Genomic DNA, 20,429 nt, shown 5'->3' with positions numbered 1-20,429 from the left:
TCTTTTCTTTTCTTTTTTTTTTTTTTTTTTTTGTCTTTTTAGTTTGTTTTCATTTTATTTGAAAGGTGGAGAGAGAGAGATCTTTCACTCCCCACAGGCCTACAACGGCCAGAGCTGGACTGGGGCAACGCCAAGGGCTCAGAGCTCAGTCTAGTTTCCCACGTGGGTAACAGGGACCCACGGATCTGTGCCATTGCCTTCTCTCTCCCACTAACAGGACACATAACAGTCAGCTAGATGGAAAACAGAGTGGCTGGGACTTGAACCAAGCACTCTAGTATGAAATACAGATATCCTAAGCAGCACCTATTTATTTATTTATGTATTGATTTATTTAATATAAACCAAAATTGAAATGTCTATGAAGAAGTCACAGGTTGTGGTTGAGAACCTGCATTTTCCTATTAACATATTGGTTAATCAATACCATGTCAATTAATGCCACAATGTTGTAAATGGCTGGAAATATTATGTTGGGGCTTTTAATTGATTGGGATGATACTCAGCCGGCTCTACCTTCAGACCAGAGATGGTCTCACCAAGAAACCATTGAACTTACCAGGACAATAAGATGCTGGACTTTATGCTTGGTAAATACCTCCAATGAAAGAATGTCAACTGAATTTGAACTATGGAAAGGCAACAAGGTGGAGCAATCCACCGTGGGGGGAGTGTGTGGGGAGGGGCGGGGGGAATCCCAGTGCATAAAAAATGTATCACATAATGCAATGTAATTAATTAAAAAAATGAAATGCAATAAAAAAATAATAACCTTGAAAAAAAAGACTTATTTGTGGGCCTGGCGCAGTAGCCTAGCAGCTAAAAGTCCTCACCTTGCACGCTCTGGAATCCCCTATGGGCGCTGGTTCATGTTCCAGCAGCCCCACTTCTCATCCAGCTACCTGCTTGTGACCTGGAGAAGCAGTCGAGGACGGCCCAAAGTCTTGGGTCCCTGCACTAGCGTGGGAGACCCGGAAGAGGCTCATTGCTCCTGGTTTCAGTTCGGCTGAGCTCTGGCTGTTGTGGCCACTTGGAGGGTGAACCAGCGAACAGAAAATTTTCCTCTCTGTCTCTTCTCCTCTTTGTATATCTGGCTTTCCAATAAAAATTCAAATAGTTTTTAGAAAAAGATTTACTTGTTTGTTTGCTTGATAGGCAGAGTTACGGGGTGGGGGATGAGCAGCAACAGAGAGAAAGAGATTTTACATTTACTGGTTCCCTTCCCAAATGGCCAGAACCACTGGGACTGGGCCAGGCCAAAGCCACAAGCCAGGAGTTTTTTCAAGGTGTCCCACATGGGTGGCAGGGGTCAGGAATTTGGGTCATCTTCTGCTGGCAGAGTCAGCAATGTGAGGAGGAGGCGGGAGCGTGAGTCGGGGCGCGAGGTGTTCGGGAGACCACGGGGTGTCCTCAGAGATCAGTCCAGTGACGCTCAGACTGAGCTCATAGCCAGGGAGAAAGAGTTAGAGGGTCTGTGTGGGGACTGTCCCCTTCGAGGTCATGTTTGGGGACTGCAGGAAGGCTGCTAGCCTGACGTGGAGGGAAGAAAAGTCAGTCTTTCTCCTCCCAGGTCTGTGGAGTTAAAGGCGCGGAGGCCGCAGGTGCGTGGCAAGCCGCTGCTCTGGTGAGCAGGAAGAGCCAGGAGCGTGGGGTTTGCCGCCCAGCAGGGCCGTCCTGGCCCTCCGCCGCTCCAGAGCTCAGCATGCACTGCAGGAACAGCTGTTCAAAGCAAGCCTTTCTCTCAGGAGGTTATACCATTACCAAAAGCAGTGTTCTTTGGCTCTCCGAGTCTTCCGTTCTTTCAAATTTTCTATTCCTGAAGGACCAGCAACCCACTTTTGATGCTCACCTTATCTCAAAGAACAGGACAGAACAGCAGAAGGGCACACTATAAATAGGAATTAGGTAGTTGTCTTCTTTTCAGTCCATGTTGTGAGGAGACAAAAGGCGGTAACTCAGGCTGCCATGCCCTAGAAGTACCTTACCAGCACTTGTTTCTATTAATTCAGTTTAAAAAAATATTTACTTCTGTTTGAAAGGTAAATAGAAGGAGAGAGAGAAGAAGAGAGAGAGAGAAAGCTCTTCATCCACTGAATCACTCCCAAAATGGCTGCAACAGTCAGAGCTGAACTGATCTGAAGCCAGAAGCCAGGAGCCTCGTTGGGCCTCCCACAGGGGTGCAGGGTTCCAAGGGCCTTGGGTCATTCTCTGTTGCTTTCCCAGGCCACAGACAGGGAACTGGATCAGAAGTGGATCAACCAGAGCATGAATCACTGCCCATATGGGGGGTCTGGCACTGCAGGTGGAAGATTAGTGTGCTATGCCACCACGCTGGCCCCTAATCCCATTTTTGCCTTAGAAACAGACTGATACTTTTCTTGTATTATCCTATAGTAATAAATATTCTTGGCTTAAATGCTTTTGCCTCTTGCATTTCAGTATGTTTGGTGTGTGCATTATTTCTTTTTTTTTTTTTAAAGATTTATTCATTTTATTACAGCCAGATATACACAGAGGAGGAGAGACAGAGAGGAAGATCTTCTGTCCGATGATTCACTCCCCAAGTGAGCCATAATGGGCCGATGCGCGCCGATCCGAAGCCGGGAACCTGGAACCTCTTCCGGGTCTCCCACGCGGGTGCAGTGTCCCAATGCATTGGGCCGTCCTCAACTGCTTTCCCAGGCCACAAGCAGGGAGCTGGATGGGAAGTGGAGCTGCCGGGATTAGAACCGGCGCCCATATGGGATCCCGGGGCGTTCAAGGCGAGGACTTTAGCCGCTAGGCCACACCGCCGGGCCCATGGTGTGTGCATTATTTCATACAATATTGTCCTCTCCCCTCGCTTCCTTCAATCACCCCTGGTTTGGTTTTCATGATTTTATTCTCTTTTGGAAACTTCTAGAGTCAGAGCAGCTTAGTGCAATAAACACTTCATAAAATCTTCCAGAAATACGATTTGACCTGAAAAGCACCGAGGAAGCTGCTTTCCTTCTGCCATGTGACCTGAGTGTGCCTGGAGGAGAACCGAGCAGGTGTCAGCACGAAGTGGCTCAGACTCAGTCCACAAGACTGGAACAGGGCCCTGAGCTCACTGAGCAAGTGGCTTCCCCTCCCCTGGGATGCCTCAGGGCGAGATTCCTGTCAGTTCTACAGGCATTCATTTTTATGCTTGAGACTAAAGATTTTTCACAGATTAGTGTTGGCCATGAAGGCATCAAAATACTCCACCCCAAAATATGCCTCTTTGGCACAAGCAGTATTTTGAGCAGAAGGAATAAAGGAGCAGGAGAAAAACAAAATCCTCATCTCTTTCCTTACTGAATAAAAATGGGGCAGAAATTTCCCGTTATGAAGCATCCCCTGCTCACCTCCTGCACCGACTGGAGACAGTTAGGGCACCAGGTGAGGCCAAAGCAAATCTTAGCAAATAACCCAGTTCTACTCCTTTTCCCCCCATGTTTTGTTTTCTACAAATCACCACCCTTAGAAGCCCTGTGGTGCAGTGAGTTGAGCCTTCGCCTGAGATGTTGACGTCCCATATGGACACCGATTTGGGGTTCTGCTGCTCCATTCTGCTCCAGCCCCCTGCTAATGCACCTGGGGGAGCACTGGAAGATGGCCCAAGTGTTTGGGTGGGCCCCAACCACCCACACAGGAGACCAGGAAGAAACTCAGAACTCCTGGCTTCAACCTGGCTCAGCTCCAGCCATTGTGGCCATCTGAGGAGTGAACCAGTGCATGCAAGTTCTCTCTCTCTCTCTCAGCCCCAATACGGTGGCTCAATGGCCAAATCCTCACTTTGCAAGCACCAGGATGTCATATGAGTGCTGGTTCCTGTCCTGGCTGCTCCACTTCCCATCCAGCCTCCTGCTTGTGACCTGGGTAAATAGTGGAAATTGCCCCAAAACCTTGGGACCCTGCAGCCATGTGGGAGACTGGATGGGGCTCCTGGCTCCTGGCTTTGGATCAACTCAGCTTTGGCCATTGTGGCCACTTGGGGGGTGAATCAGTGGATGGAAGATCTTTCTCTCTCTCCTCTCCATAAAAGCTGATCTGCCTTTCCAATAAAAATAAATAAATCTTTTTTTTTTTAAAGGAAAATCTCTCTCTGTCTCTCTCTCTCTAACTCTTTCAAGTAGATAAATATAATCTTAAAAAAAAAGAAACTTCAAATCCCTCTCCTTTGTCTAGCCCCTTCTCCATAATTTATTGCCCTTTGTTAAAGTGGTATGTGAGCCCTCAGGTCTAACAGCTCCTTTGAGTTTGCGTGTCTTCTCTGTGCAGTTCCCGTGCGTGTAAGATTTAAAATATAGTGCGTTTGCCTTTGTTCTTGCTCATCTCTCTCGGCAGTTAAATTTGCAGACGCCAGGAACAGAACATAAGCAGCTTTAAAGGAAAGTTTGTCCTACCTGATAAATATTTTTCTACAAGCGAAAACATTTTAGGCGATGGCAAATAGGACCTTTCTGCTACTTTCCCGCTAAGGGATCCTTCTCTTTCTCCTCCCTGTCGTTGTCGCTCAGGTGTGCTGCTCCCGAAGAAGCGCAAGGATACCCGGCTTCTGTTTATTCAAACACTCATTGTGCTCGGTTAGATGCCTGAGAAGAGCTTCCCCTGCCTGCCATCTCTAAATCCCAGAGGAAAGTTCTGTAGTTAGCATTATCTGTGGAATTAGTTCATGTACCCAGGCCCACGTGACAGTGGTGTGACTTGAGGCCCTGGAGAGCTTGCTGATTGCGAGGTGAAAGGAGTGAGTTCCTGATGGGTTAGACGAGGCTGAGCAAACACCTGGAAGCATTGGGGCCTGTGTCGTTTCTCTGCTGCTTAGATGTTCATTTCTTTCAGTTTACAGTCAGAATTCTCTTCTTTGCTTGATTTTTTAAAAACGTGAAGGGGTTTGAGGTCTACATTAAGCACAATAAAATGCAAAGAGCTTAAATGGAACGGTTGGATGAGATTTGACAGATTGACTTTTAGTGTTAGAATGTCAGTCAGTCCCACTTAATTGCATTTACCTATTTATTCAAAGACACCCATCCCTAGACATAGGAAATGTCAGCGTTGTGGTAAATTGACAGCTAGCAAAGCAGGTCACGATTTGTTCCTTGTGCCAGCTCCCATGGCATGTTCTTTGTTCGTGTTACTGGTATTGTATTAACCTATGAATTTTCTGGAATTGACTTAAGGCAATTACCTACAGTGTTTTTATGTCTGACTAAAAAGTAAATGTCTCAAACATTTGCTGTGTTGGGCAGCTCAGTTCAGCCATCAGTGGGATTGTGAGCGTGTGTGTGTGTGTGTACGCCCCGTCCATACTCTAGGTTGGATAGGTTATACAATCTCTTATAAAGAAGAAAAACCTAAGGCATAGGATGGCCTTCCTCAGATATCTGATGGAGTTTCCTGCAGAAGTGACCCCAATTTGTGTTACTTAAAGGGGTAACTGGCTTACTTTTTCTCATCTACCTGCCCACAGTTTGACAAAATTCTACTGCAAATTAACTCCATGCCAGGTGTTATATTTGGTGCTAAGTGGTCAACATTGACCAGAAGCAACAGGGAATCTACAATTTCAAAGCTTGGATTGGAATGTTGGTCAGATACAACATTTCCAGCCTGGAGAGAAGGGATCCAGCAAGAGGAGGAGTTTGGGGAGCGCATCCTAGGTCCCAAAGCAAGAAGCAACTCAGCAAGTGGAATGGGAAGCAAGAGAGGCAGCCTGGCTGGAGGGCTCCGGGGGAGAGGAGGTGGTGCCAGACTTGACAGGTGGACGGGGGCGTATGAGAGATGGCGAGGAAGTGTAGATGCAGGAGCAGCTGGTGGAAATTCAGCTGTGATGGATTTCAACTTAATATAGAACAGAACTATTTCACAGGAAGAATGAGAACTTTGGGCCGTAGTGTGTTCCTTATCCCAAACAGGATGTAAGTAGATGCTGGAGCACCATCAGATGTCTGGTAGCAGATACCCAACGCACAGACTAGGTCGGACACTGATGGTCCTCATGCCTCAGGCCCTACAAGTCCCTGAAAGTGTCTGGCGACGCAGTGATGGTGACAGAGGTGAGGTGGTTTCCTGGGATTTAATGGAGAAGGGCCCTGCCATAAGCACCCCACAGTGAGAAACAAGTCTGTTTCCTGACCTGGCTGTGATAGAATCACAGAAGGAATGTATTTTGATTAAAAATCCAGATGCTTCGATCCCACTGCTGAGGATCCTAATGGAGGAGATCTGGGATGGAAAGTTGGCATTTACATGTTTAAATGAAACCTCTTATAAAAGCTAACTTGAAAACATTTGCAGGAAGCGATAAGAGACTTTATGGCATCATGGTGGTGAAGGATTTCATGTGTCAGAAAAACAAAGGTCATGAAAGGAAAAAGGGGAATGTTTATGTGGAATTTACAGATATTGAGAACAAATTTAAAAAACCTATCTGGAAGAAGAAATACAACTTATTAGCCAAAGAAAGGGTTGGGTTGGTATTCATAATATGCATATGCTACAGATCAATTAGAAAAAAGGCCAACACCACACACAAAAGGGGATGGGAGGGGGCCCAGCCTGGGAAGGTCATGGAAAGGTGGCCTCCAGGGTTGCTAAGCTATCTAGGTTGTCACGCTATCAAGAAGGGTACAGATTCAAACCATTCTTCAGTGAGACACCATTTCCCATCCTTCAGACCAAACAAAGTGCACACCTAGCAGTCCCAAACAAAACTCAAAAAGTGTTCATGGGAAAGTAAATTAGCATAGTGACTCTGAAAAGCAAGGTTGTCATGTGGCAGAAGAACAACGCCTGCTGTGTCCCCTTACAGTTGGACTGTTAAGGATACAATCTAGGGAAGTGATTGCCCTTGTCTCAAAGGGGACTCTAAAAAGAAGCCTATTACAGCCTGGCTTAAACAACTGGAAATGGCCAGAATGCCTAACAGTGAGCACAGGGCATTCCGCAGCATTTTCAGTCAATGAATTAGAGCTACTGCTGTCATGCCATGCAAATCCCAAAGACAAAATGCTCTCTCGAAGTTGCCTGCAGGAAGATGTGCAGGGTAGGGTGTCATTGGCATACAATTTGAAAGCTTGCTAAATAATGCTGTATAGTGTTAATGAATAAGCACCTAACATAACTAGAAAAATCTGAGCTGGAAATAAAAGCCCTGTGAGTTAACAGTTGTTTCAAGGAGGAAGAGATGAAAATGAGACCAGGAAAAGGCACACAGAATCTCTGGTATTCACTAAGTAGTTAGTTACTGTTCCTTAATTTGAAATACTTCGTAGTAAAACAAGCAAGAAGGTGAAAAATCTCCATGATCTCTGAGAGATCTTGTTAAATGCTGATTCTCTTTTACTAGATCTATTTTACAGGTTGAGAGCCTGTTTGTATGTATGTGTGTGTGTAGTTACTTGAAAGGCAGAGTAACAAGGAGAGTAACAAGGAGAGAGAGAGAGAGATCTTCCATCTGCAGCTTCCCTCCCTGATCGGCCACAACGATTGAGTATTGGTCTGAGACCCTGTATCTTTGACCAATTCATGTCCAGGGATTACACTGAGTGGTGAGGGTCAGAGTAACTGGTGCTCTCTTAGGTTCTGGCCATCCAGGGACCATACAGAAGCACCTGCTGCTTCTAGGTGTGGGTGTGGTGGGCAGGTTAACTTTGCACATCTGTGATGGGCGGGTGTTTCCGCCAAGAAGCAGGTCTGTGGGCAGGTGGTTTGGGGATGTGTGCCTGTGGCACCTGCTGATTCCATCCAGGCTTCCTGTTCCTGTCTAACGCTGGCTCATGCATTTATAGATCCCATGCAGAGCTGTGCTTCCCAAACCAAGTTATACCCTGGGCTGGAAACCCCACAAGTCTTGTCGTTACAAGCAAGGAGAAGCCAAGGTCGTTGAAGAATTGGGAATGGAGGGAGCAGGTGTACAGACAGGACACTTGGCAGCAGTCACTGTCTGGGCATCATTGCCCAGGTTTCTGGATGGTGGGTCTTGAGCTGAGCAGAGTGTAACAGGCCTGTCCCCCACTCCCTGGCTCCTGCCATGGGCTGCTGTTCCAAAGACTGCAGAAACAGCTTACAAAGAGGATACAAATTGCCAGGTTTGCTGCCTGCAGGTGTGGTTGGCTCGCACGATGTTTTTATTCCTATGAAATCCTGACAGTTCTCTTTTCCTACCACATCACAAACTCTGGGCAATCAGGGACCAAGCATTCCAGTACCCGGGCCTCACAGGTGCTCTTAAATAAGGAATGCATCTTGAATAAGGAAAAGAATTTTGACTCAGAGAGGCTTTCTGTTGTAACTTTTCATTCTGAGATCAATGTAGACTCCTGTATGGTTATGGGAGATGACACTGGCAGAGCTCTTGTACCCTTGACCGAGTTTTCCCCCATGACAGCACTTCACATAACTTTCATGCAGTGTCACAGCCAGGAAGTGGCTGTGCACTTGAATGAGTCAATAATGGTGAACATGGCATCAGATGTAACCTGAAGGTATGTCTGAGGATGGGTACTGGTTGGGGATGGGTGGAGGGGAGAAGGCAGACGGAAGGAGCTTGTCTCCCAGTACAGCAAAGGAGAGCCAAGGTCAGAGTTTATTCATGATTCACTGGGTCAGCACAGGCCTGTTGCGTGGCTTGCCACACTAGGCACTCCGAAAGATACCCTGGGGGCATTTGATGACCAAGGTGGACCAAGTCCCTGACTGAGTAACTGGCATTTTATTTAGTGACTGCCATGTGCCAGTTGTCACACTAAATACTTTATGATCTCTTTTCATCTTCCCATGGAGAAAGATGTTAGCTTGACCCCCTAGTTACAAACTGGGAAACAGGTTCAGACAGATGGCAACTTGCCCGAGGTCACTGCAGGGCGTGTGACAGAGCTGGAATTCAAATCTAAGACTGTCTGACCACCTTGTGATAAGTGGGTCTTGCTAGGGGATAGTCAACCCGGGAGCCTTGTCCAAGGAGCACTGACACTCCAGAATACAGTAGGGGAACAGGAGCTACTCAAGACTGCTCAAGTAATCAAGGCGTTCTGGTTTCCTGGGCCCCTTCACCTTTGAAAGCTTCATCTGTGTTTGTTACTTCCTGGTGTCTTTAATAGAAGACAGAGCTCTCTTGTTCTGTTGGACATGACTGATGGCATCGCTGCTTTCCCCGCCTCTTGACTTGCGTTTGGAAGGAGACAACTGGCCCCTTCTGTGCAATGAGTTATTCTGGTACCTGTTGTTAGGGGGCCCTGGGCTCCCTCCAAGCTGGAATCTAGCCTGGCATGGTTTTTTTAGCTTCTCTGTTCCTCGAGAGGGGGGACTACTTCCATCTGACTCTTCCTGTCTGCCTGAAGGCCTGATGCATTGCCCCGCAGTCCTGGTACTGCACTGTCTGTTGCTTCACACAAATGCTGCTACCCCAGAGAGAGCCCCTGTCCTTGCTGTTGGCCCTCACCTTGAAGGTGTGATGCTGGGGTTGGTGCAGTCCTGAGGATTGGTTGGGAAATCCCTGTGTCAATTGAAGGGGCGGGGTGCTGCATCCCGAACCCCCACACCTTTACCCCAGAACCGTCCAGGCTTCCGCAGCCAGTGGCCATCATGCCCCACTCCCTAGAGGAGATTGTTGGCCTTCCCAGCAGCCCAGCTTTCCCAAGGTCCAGCTTCTCCAGGTGCTGTTTGTCTCATCTCTGTGCGGAGCTAGACTCCTTTGCTGTCAATCCCAAGCCGGATGTGGAGATGCAGAGCGGATCAAGCATCCTCAACGTGTTCATTTGCTAAAACAGAAGGGTTTCTGTTTAGAGCCTGGGCCACACTGTCTGCGGGGAACTGGAAGCGCTCTGGGTCTCCTGCACTGGGCTCTCGCCAGCATTCAGCCCTCCCCTCCCCCGGCAGATGGCAACAGGATGCCCTGTCTTCACTAGGTGAGATCACCATGCTAAGCCAGCCCTTGGCAGGGACAGGGCGTGGTCCTGAGCTGCAGGCTGCCCTTGGCCCTGCCCTGGGCAGCCTGCAGCTCAGTCCCAGGGTTCCATCTCGTCTGCTGTGTGTACACTGAGGGCCTGGAAAGGGGCTGGGGGAGAAGGTGTCTTATTTTAAACTCCTAAAAAGCTGAATAATCGTCACAGGTGCTGCTGACAGGCAGAGATGTCGTCAGGAGAACCTGGTCAGCTCCTGCTGGCTTGCTTGCTTTTTTAAAGGTTTATGTTTATTTGAAAGGCAGAGTTACAGAGAGAAGGAGAGGCAGAGAAAGATCTCTTATCCGTGGTTTACCCCCCAAATGGCCACAATGACCAGAGCTGTGTCAGTCCAAAGCCAGATCTTCTTCCAGATCTCCCGCCTCTGTTCAAGGACCCAGGGATTTTGAACCATGCTCTAGTGCTTTCCAGGTTATAGGCAGGGAGCTGGATGGGAAGTGGTTCAGCCAGGACTTGAACCAGTGCCCATATGGGATGCCAGTGCCATAGGTGTAAGATTAGCATGCTGTGCCATGACCAGCCTGTTATATACTCTTTATAACCATGTTAGCCAGGGGATATTTTCAGCCACATTTTGTAGATATGGGAACTAATGTTGAGAGAGCCCACAACCTCCCACCTCCCCATCTGCAGCTGAAGCTCCCACTCAAGACCTCCAGAGCCCCTCATCCCTCCGGTGGGAGCCCCACATCTACCCTTCCTTGTGAAAGTGCCGCAGGATGGGTCGCAGCCCAGGCGGACCCAAATTGCCTGAAAGAGTGATCTCTGAAGTTCTGTCTGAGGACCTCCTGCCGCAGAATGCCCTCTGCTACCCATTCCCTCCCCACCTGCTGCTTAGAATTACACAAGGGTAGGGGAGTGGCAGGGGAAGCCTGTGCTCCTTTGAAGCTGCTAAGGGGCCTGGTCTAATGGGCCCTGCTGTGGAGTGTCTGTGCTGGCATGGGCAGGATGTGCGAGCTGGGCTTCCTATGTCTGCAGTGCAGGGAGCAGGGGTCGGTCTGCTGTGAAGAGCCAGTGAGCAGTTTGGGCTCTGGGGACCCTGTGGACTTTTCCCAGAACTACACAGCTCTGCTTGCAGTGACACAAAAGCAGTGCCGGATAGTCTGAAAGCAATGAAGCCGGGCGTGGCTGGCTTCCAGTAAAGCTGTTTTCCCAGCCAGGCTGTGGGGGCAGGAGCATGCGTTTGACAGAGCAGTGCAGACACCCGGGTCCCAAGTTAGAGTGGCCTGGTTTGATTCCTTGTCTTCTGGTTCCTGATGTGAGCTTCCTACTGACACAGATCCGGGGCAGGAGGTGGACTGGGAGGAAATGGGGGGAGGAAAGGGGCTGGCGATGAGGGCTCACGTCATTGGGTTCCTGCCACCCATGTAGAACACCAAATTTGGTTCCTAGCTGCTGGCTTTGGCCCAGCCCAGTCAACCCTCTAATGGGATCTCTCTTGGTCAGCTGCTTTAAGCCAAGTCGACTAGCCCTTTACAGAGACTTCCAGGTCCACCAGCCCCCTGACGGCCTCCTCCCCTCTTTCCATGGAAGTATTTCTTCCATTACTTTCTGTTACTTCTGGAAAGCTGTGCTGGTTAAGATAAAATTCCCCATTGTGGTAGCTAAACTCTTACTCACAGTGCTTTAAAACAGTGAAGGCCACTTCACACGCCTGGCCCAGCCCCGTGAGGGTATTCCTGCTTGGAATCTCCTGTGTGGCCTTTGAGAGGGAGGTGCTTTCTTGTGTCACGTTGTCCCCCCTCCAACCAGTGGATGAAGAAAGAGACACTGACTGATTGATCATTCATGGGGCATATTATAGGCTGGGTCTGCAAGAGGCACCCATCGTTTTCACCCAGATCTTACTGGCCTGAGCTCTTAGGATTTGGGTTCTAGACGCAGAGGGATTTTTTTCCCTTTCTTAGCCCATTGTTCTCTGGAGTCTCTGCTGCCTTCCATCTTTCCTTGAAAGCCATCCAGTTCTCTCCCAGGCTCTGCTCTGCCTTGTGAGAAATCTTGCCAAGGTCAGCCAGTAGGAGCTAGCATGCCACTTTATTCTGATTGTTTCTAGATATTTTCCCTGGAACTGGAGGCTCAGGATATACATGATCCGCCTTCTGAATTACGGCAGGTGTTAATTTGTACCACGCGTTCTGCTGCTGAGTTGCATAGAGCCTCATTGTGGTTGCAGCCTTTGAAATCAGTTTCCTTCCTGGCTGCTGGCTGTCCACTAAGGATGTGCCACGTAGTGGAGGTTGTTGCCATGGCGGCATACCACTGCAAGATCCTGCCTGGTAGGAGTTCGGGGAAGACAGGTACACACAGCTAAATGCTTATATCGTATCACAGGGCAGATACTCCTGGTAGCATGATCTTCTGTGTGGGTCATTCAGAGATTCAAGCTTCTCCCATTTTGAAGCTCCACCTTCCTGCATGTCCTTTCCGTCCCTTTGCCTTTCTGAGGCTGTTGCCTAGAAGTGGGATGCCTCCTTCCTGCCTGTGGGCCTTGGCACGCTGCAAAGGGGGCATTGGACATGCTGTCCAGGAGCAAGCCCAAGAGGCAAGGACAGGTCTGCGCCTATGGCTAAAAGTGTCTGCCACCCGAACTCAGGGAATGAAACCCAGTGGTTCCGCAGGGAGGACGGCGACAGGCAGCCTGCCTGGGGGTTCACAAGGGTGCCAGCAGGCATCAGCTAATCAAAGCCAGAGACGTGCAAGTACTTAGTAACATTCATGCACCAGGCATTTCCTGTGCGCCCACTCTGCCAGACAGCCAACAGAGGCTGGGCACTGGGAGGAGGACATAGGTTCTCTCTGGGGGATTCCCTCTGCTCCCAACCCTTGTGCTGGGTGTGTAGGGCAGCTGTGAGCGCCCCTGAGCCTGGAGAAACCAGATCCTTAGGGTTCCCCTCGTTCCCACACGACAGCCGCACTCTGTCATGAAGCAGATCGAGGAGCACAGCCATTCCCTTCCGAGCTGCCTCACTTTCAAGGGGCATTCTTTTCCTTCTCCGAGGTGTCCGGGGAGGGGTGACGGGCTGGTGCATGCTGGAGGGTTGTCATCTCTGTGGTGTTTGTTTCTGTCTGTTGGCAAAGTTAGGAAGCTGGCCTGATGTCATAGAATTGCTTGGATGCTGCGGGCAGTGCAGGGAATGAGCCATTATCCCACAAAACCTGCTCTTTTCAACTTACAGGCCGTTGGCGTTGGAAGTGGCTACTGCTGCCTCCGCTGCCACCTATTTTATGGTGGGCCTGGCTGCATGTGCAGCAGAGGGTTGAGATCGGGGCAGACAGAGCATCCAGTCTACAGCCCCCTGGGCTTCAGCCAGGTGTCAGATATCAAGGTGTGGACATTCTCTCTGTAACCCTGGGCCACCAGGAAGGATCTTGGAACTGATACATAGAACAGTGACAGTATTGTCCAAATACTACCCCCAAAAAGTGGGCATAGAGCATGTATTTAACCCAGGCTGGAACAGACGGTGGAGAAAAGTTTCTTATTCTCTTCCTGTGATTTTTTTTTTTAAATAGCCAAATCATTCAGGGCAGGAAGGTAGTCTGGCTAACATTCTGGAATCCCCTTCTACCCGGTGCTCATTGCTTCCCCGCCCATCTCCAGTGAAGACAGTGAGGACCACAAAAGGTTAAATTTCTCAGATAAGATTAATTCAGCCATCTCCGTGAAATGGTGGAGGCAGAATAGCATTAGACTCTCTAATCTCATTTCTCTCTCGCTGTCTTCCTTGGAGCCTATCAGACAGTGTCCTGGCCGAGAGTCAGGCCGTGGGTCCCAGGCAGCAGCCTCCGTCTGGCTCTAGCTCTGCCGAGAAGGCCCGTCATTTGGAAATGTAGCCTACCTTGTAAGGAAGGATGAAAAGGTACCAAGTGCGCCTTTCTTTGCATGTTGGAATACGTGGACGCTGTAATTTTCTGTGTTGCCTTAGAGTGGTTTGCATGACCTGTTAGAACCAAACTTAATGTGACTGTTTATATTTTGCCAATCTCAGATCTCTGTCGTTTCCAGAGTTACTGCCTGGGGTCCTAAATATGCTAATTAGTCAGGAAGATCCGAGCCTTTTGAGTGTGTAACTGTGCATTCGAGATGCAAATGCAGTGACAATTTTGTCCTTGTTCTAATTGCTCTTTGACAGTGCCTGTGATTTTCCTGAACTGTGTTAAGCCTCTGGGGTGTCTCGGTGAGGGGTGGGGGTGGCTATTAACTGCAGTCTGTGAAGAGCTAAATCTCCTGGTAGGTTTTTAGGTATTTAGGTTTTGGGTTAGCCTTGCTCTTTTTTTTTTTTTTTCATATTGCCACATATAAAAATCTTAAAAAGGGAAAGGGGGATGGGTGGGGCTTAGGGGACCTACAGGGATTTTAAAGTTTTTTTTTTCTTTTTTCCTGCCTAAAATATAGCCTTCAGTATTGCTGGTTATTTTTGCATTTTTGTATTTGGGGTGCAGAGACTCTCTTAAAGGAAAGACATCATTGTAAGACCTAGTTGAGCAGCTCTGTCCCCGGCCTTGAGTTTACTGCAGGGTTCCTGTCCCCTTGGTTTACACAGAAACGAGATGATAAGCCACCCACCCACCCACAGCCTCGGACATTTCCATCGATTCCGAATGACTAAATGCTTAATTCAATCACCGCCTGGACTTCAGGGATGACTCGGGCGTTTTCCCCCCCAACTGAGGGCTCCATGAAAGCTGGGCTCTGCAATGGCCGCGGCTGTGGCCGGGAGGCCCCCCTGCAGTGAGCAGCCCAGGCGCTGCAAGCCTGCTCCTCCGTAGGAGCTGGTTTGGGTTTTTGTTTCTTTTTTCTTTTCTTTTTTGCAAATGGTAGCAGATTTTTGCGGAAGGTTTGTGCAATCGCTATGTATAATACTGATGAAGCATTTTTGTTCCAGCTCTGTCTCGGAAGACCTAGGCTGTAGACGTGGGGATTTCAGTAGGAAACATTATGGATCTGTGGAGCTGGTAAGTTGATGCTGTCTGTTCAGCAGCAGTGCATTGATTCCGAGTTAGAGACCGCCAAGCCCGTCAGGCCTTTGTGTTGTCTATTTGCTGTTAGACCGTAGGTAACAGTGTCGGGATCGGACTGGAACAGCACAGGAAGGGCTACGATGACTGGAGCGTTAGGTCATCTTTATTTGTTTTTATGAGTATGTACTTTTATGTCTTGCACTTTGTTAAAAAAAATAGATACATATGTGGTGCCTTGGTATTTTTTCTCGGTTAATAATGTACAAAATTAAGTACAAAAATATATTTATATTTAATAATAATTAAGAAGGACGGCAGTTAACTTTTACATGATCTTATTCTTTAAAGTTTATGAATCTAGTTTCCAAGGTTTAAATGTTACATATGTAATTCATATTCTGGTTTCATGTTAAGTGTTAGGAGTTGGAATATTTACAAGATCTATTTTTCCCTGTTAAAAGAATATTGAATGGTCTAACGAAATGACTGTAATAAATGATAGATATTTGAAATGAAAATATCCACACTTACCTTATGTGGCCCTTTTAAAAAAATAATATGTTTTTTTAAGAGGATTAAGGAAAGTCAGCATGCAGTAGTTTCAGTGTCTTAAAAAAATAAAATTGTGATTTTTTTTCCAGAAGCATGGAAATTTGAGCAAATTTTCAGGAAATGTACTCCTAACATTATATTGCTTATCCTTAACTATTAAAAACATGAAGCACTATTTATGTCCCTTTAAAAAGCGAGTTGTTTATATTCGTTAGTGCAGTGCCCACTTATCCTCCATTGCTGTAAGTTGCCTTCTTGCAGATTTTAAGTAGCGGAAAAATGACAGCAGAGTTGCAGGCCTGTAGCATTCTGTTTGAATGCAAGCCTAGATTACAGAACGGACTCAGGGCTATACTTTCCTGAAATTATTAAAAAGAAAAAAAAAGTACAAGGTTTGGCACTTGCTCTTAAGGAGCTTTCTGCCTCAACCTGGGCAGGTGAGATACATAAAACATCTGTAGGAGGAATTTGGTCACCTCAAAGACGCCTTGATTGACTCTGTTCTTGCCAGTTCGTGGAAGTCACCTGGGATTCCCCCCATCCCAGCCCGCACCTCGCCCGCAGAGTGGGTACACAACTGTGATTCCGCATGGGAAACTGGTAAGGATGATGAGTGACACAGACAGAGCACAGCGTGGGTGGAGGGGGCCTCCATCCCAGCCAGGGGTCTCAGGGAAGGGCAGAAAGGCCCTGTGAGATGCTCTTGTCTGGGCTGCGTTCCTGGAGGAGGCTGGAGCCCTGCAGAGTGGGTGAGGCTGCCGAGCACCAGGACCCGTGCAGGCGGCTTTGGGGATCGAGCAGAGCTGCCTTCTGCAGCTGCTTCCCCACCACTTCTGTGACCGGGCAGTTGCTTCATTTCTGTCCCTTCGTGGTGCTGATTAACTTGCACTCCTACCCCCCAAATCTGCCTCCTTTCTTCACTTACCAGTTGTATGATCATGGACCTGAATTCGCCTCAGTTTTCTCATCAGTAAAATGGGAGTACTGATGGCAACTATGTGGCCTTGTTCATGAGTATTAGATGAACTGGTGCACAAAAGCACTTGGCACATAAGTCACAGACCCCATTCACTGGTTGTAACAGGACCGGTGAAATCTGGTCCCAGAAGTGGAGCCCTACACATCAGGGGCAAACCCAGGGCTTGTCATAGGAAATACCATGGAGCCCTGGTGGGCAGCGAGTAGACTTGCAGAAATCAGGGGTCAGATGGCCTGTTGACACCAGTGGGCCTGAGACTGGAGCAGGCATCAAGATCACTGGGCAGCCCTCTGGAAACACTGACCGCTAGGCCCCAGACCAAGAGTTTCAAATTCAGCAGGTGTGGGGTTAACCCACAGCTTCTAACAACCTGCTGGGTGGAGGTTGATGTTGGTCCCAGGACCATACTTGAAGGACCACACCCTCTGAGAAGCCCTACCAGTCCACCAGTGACCGCCCAATCCAATAAGGCAGCATGCCACCCAAAGTTCTGCAATCTACTTGTTCACAATTTTCCTCTGGAGCCAATTGTGTGTGTGTGTGTGTGTGTGTGTGGTGTGCACATGTGTATTTATCACTGACTTTCTGAAAGATTACAAAACAAAAGTTCAGCATATACTGTCTCACTCTGCAGCAATTGTCTCCAGTGGTATTTGGTATCTTCCAATATTTATAGCTACAAGCATCTCTTTTACAAGATTGAGATTACATGTTTAATTTTGCATTTTTCCTTTGCTTAATATTTTGCAAGTGTCTCTCTTTTTCTTGTCTACAAAGCTGCAAAGTTACTCTTTTAATCCGTGTGTGTGTGTGTGTGTGTGCGTGCGCGCACACGTGAGTGTGTGTGTGTGTGTGTGTGTCACACAGAGAGAGAAATACCCAGGATGTTGATCTACAGCTGTCCGTGTAACCTTTTTATCCTTTCGTGAAAAGGCTGGTCCTTGCTTTCCCATGTTGTAAACGACATAGGCACCTGTGGCCACATGGTTGGGATGAAGGAGATGAGCAAAGCTCCAATTTTTGCTATCTCGGGAGCTCTTGAAATTCTGACCCCAGGGTTTTAAAGGAATGGGATATTTTCTCTTCCCTCTGGGAGTTGGGTTCAGGCCCACTCCCTCCCTCATGGATACTAAAACCTGTGGATGCCTGAGTTGTATGAAGTGATGTAGGATTGCCAGGGAATAAAGCTAAGGAAAAAGAATGCACACATTCAATACAGAGGCGGGTTTTTTCCCCAAATACTTTCTTCATGCAGTTGGTTGAATCCATAAATATGAAACCTACAGATATGGAAAGCTAACTATAATATTAAATTAAGAACTGTTCTGTATGTTCTATGTTCAGAGGAAATGGAGTTATGAAAATCTTTGGGGAATCCACTGAATAATGGGTTTCTTGGCACTCAACTCTGTAGAAGGGTAGCCAGGATTATGTATTTTTGAAACTGAAATTTTTGGGAGCTGGTACTGTGACATAGTAGACTAATCCTTTCCCTGCCGCACCAACATCCCATATTGGCACCGATTCATGTCCTGGAAGCTTCACTTCCAATTTAGCTCCCTGCTTATAGCCTGGGAAAGCAGCCGAGTATGGCTCAAGCCCTTGGGCCCCTGTACCTAGGTAGCAGACCCAGAGGAAGCTGCTGGCTTGTAGGTTCAGATGAGCTAAGCTCCAGTCATTGTAGTCATTTGGGGAGTGAACCAGTGGATGGAAGGTTCTCTCTCTCTCCTTATCTCTGTAATTCTGCCTTTCAAATAAAAATAACTTTTTAAAAATATTGAAATTTTAATATAACTTCTGACCCCGATCAAGTTAGGAATAAGTCTTTGATTATAAATTTATTTTGATGATGTTTACATAGTTGGGAAGGGTATATGCCTGTGTGGACCACTGATTAGGGCAGGAAGGGAAAGGAAGGGGAGAAACTGGATAAGACAATTGCTTCCATTTTTTTTTTTCTTTCTGTATCTAGAAGGGGAGAGGGCTACTCCCAGCAGCCTAACTACATCAGCATCCGGGGATGGGGGACAGCCACTCAATGTCATCCCAGGGTCCCCGTTGTGAAGCATGTCCTGAGGACACTGCTTAAGTGGTTTTGATGGTTCTGAGACGCTGTTGATTTCATTGCTTCAAGGCTGAGAAAATCCCTCCAAAGTCCATTGGCTGACAGAGTCCACCTTGGAGTCTCCACTCACCCCAATACTTGCTGTCAAAGCTCGGCCAGGAATGTTGTCCAGTTTGTTCTGCCCTCCCTAGTAATAGACGTCCTCTGCAGACCTCAATGATCTGTCATGTCCCCCATGTGCACCTGGGCGTGTGATCCACGACACAGGCCTCAGCAACGGAGGAGGCCCAGTTCTGACACAAGCATTCCATGGTCAGACCACAGATCCTGTGGTTTTCCCCATGGTTGGACTTTTCAGTTCAGGGGTCCATTTGGCTGGGGACAGGGGGGTGGGAGTTCCCAAAGAAACTGTGCCTGAGATAACCCAGACCTGACTCCTGTGTGTGCCAGCCACTGCAGGGCCTGCCTCAGTCTGTTACCCACATCAGCTTACATATACACGGGTGGTTGCAGTCGTCTGGTCAGTTCTGTCCCCAGCCCATCTCCTTCACAAACTAACAGATACTGCTGCCCAGCCTAACCCTGCCCACCACACACTAGGCCCTCGTACACATCAGTGAGAATTGCGGCTTAGTCAAAGTGGCCCCCAATAACCCCCACCAGGCCTGCCTCCAGCCACGTTCATGTGCATGCCAGTATGTGTAGCAGACTGGTTTGGTCTGTCCCACATCCCATTTGACTCTCATATGCACCAATGGGTGCTGCAGTCTATCTCAGCCTCACCAAGACCCACTATTCAGCCCACAATTATGCTGGAGGGAGCTACTGCCTGTCCAGCCAGACCCACCTCCAGCCCTGGTTCTCATGCTCACTGGTGGGAGCTGCAATCATTAGAGGGGTGCACACAGTTTCCCTATAAGGCCCATTCCCAGCCCCAGATCTTGCACTGTTCAGGTGGTACTGCAGTCTAGCCTGATAGTATTTACTCCATTCCCAGCACTTGCCAGTTGATGCTGCAGCAAGACCTGATCAGCCTGCACTTGATCTGGCTCATATATGCACCAGTGGATATAGTCTCCTAGCCCAGTTTGGCTCTCCCCCTGAACTGGCTCACACGCAGGCCGACAGGTATTGTAGCCTTGCCCAGCCTGGCTCGCCCCAAATCCCAGCTCTCCTGCTCATGAGTGTGAGCAGAGACCCAGTAGGGGAGCCCTTGCAGGCCCCCTGCCAGGCTCAGGCACACTCACCCCCACTCCCACCCCCACTGAGTCTTGTGTGTGCTGGTGGTTGCTGAGGCCCAGTCTAGTATGGCCCGCCTCATATCGACATTTGCTGGCAGGTGCTGCAGCCTGGCTCAACCCAGGCAGTCCCCAGTCCAAGCCCTAAAATGAACTGGCTTGTGTTTTGGCCCCACCCCTCCTGGTTCTCATATCTGCCAGTGGGTGCTAAGAACTGACCCAGCCCGGCCCACCTCCACCCACACATATGCCCATGGGTGCTGTAATCCGGCCTGGCCTGGCCTGGGTACTCCCAGCCTTGGCTCTTATGCTTACCAGAATGAACTGTGTCCTAACAGAGGAGTTCCCCAAACTCCTCTATCAACCCACCTCCCAGTCACAGATCTCATGTACAGCAGTGAATGCTTGGCCCATCCTTACTGAGCCCATTTCCTGTCCTGGCATTCACTGACAGGTACAGCAGCCTTGCCTGACCAGCCCACACCCATTCCAGCTCTTGCTGGTGGGTGCTACAAGCAGCCCTGCCTAGTCTACCCCTGGACCCAGCTCTCACGTGATTTAGTGGGTGCCAAGACCTAGCCTAGCCTATTATACACCCACTTTGGCTCTTGTGAACACCAGCAGGTGCTGGAGCCCAGCCCAGTCTGACATACCCCAGACCCAGT

The 20,429-nt window shown here is 48.5% G+C and overlaps 1 protein-coding gene across 3 annotated transcripts in view; it reads left to right on the top strand.

Moving 5' to 3' along the window:
• GARNL3 (GTPase activating Rap/RanGAP domain like 3) overlaps window positions 1–20,429 on the top strand; it is a 140,548-nt gene that overhangs the window by 23,180 nt on the left and 96,939 nt on the right. For all 3 annotated transcript variants that reach the window (XM_058672622.1, XM_004593559.4, XM_058672623.1), the window contains one exon: window positions 14,855–14,924. In XM_058672622.1, coding sequence (XP_058528605.1) covers window positions 14,855–14,924 — 70 coding nt within the window. The remainder of the gene's footprint in view (window positions 1–14,854; window positions 14,925–20,429) is intronic.

The sequence above is a fragment of the Ochotona princeps genome, chromosome 14 (assembly GCF_030435755.1).
Source record: "Ochotona princeps isolate mOchPri1 chromosome 14, mOchPri1.hap1, whole genome shotgun sequence".
In the NCBI taxonomy this organism is placed as follows: domain Eukaryota; kingdom Metazoa; phylum Chordata; class Mammalia; order Lagomorpha; family Ochotonidae; genus Ochotona; species Ochotona princeps.
This window is presented reverse-complemented; position numbering and strand designations above follow the sequence as displayed.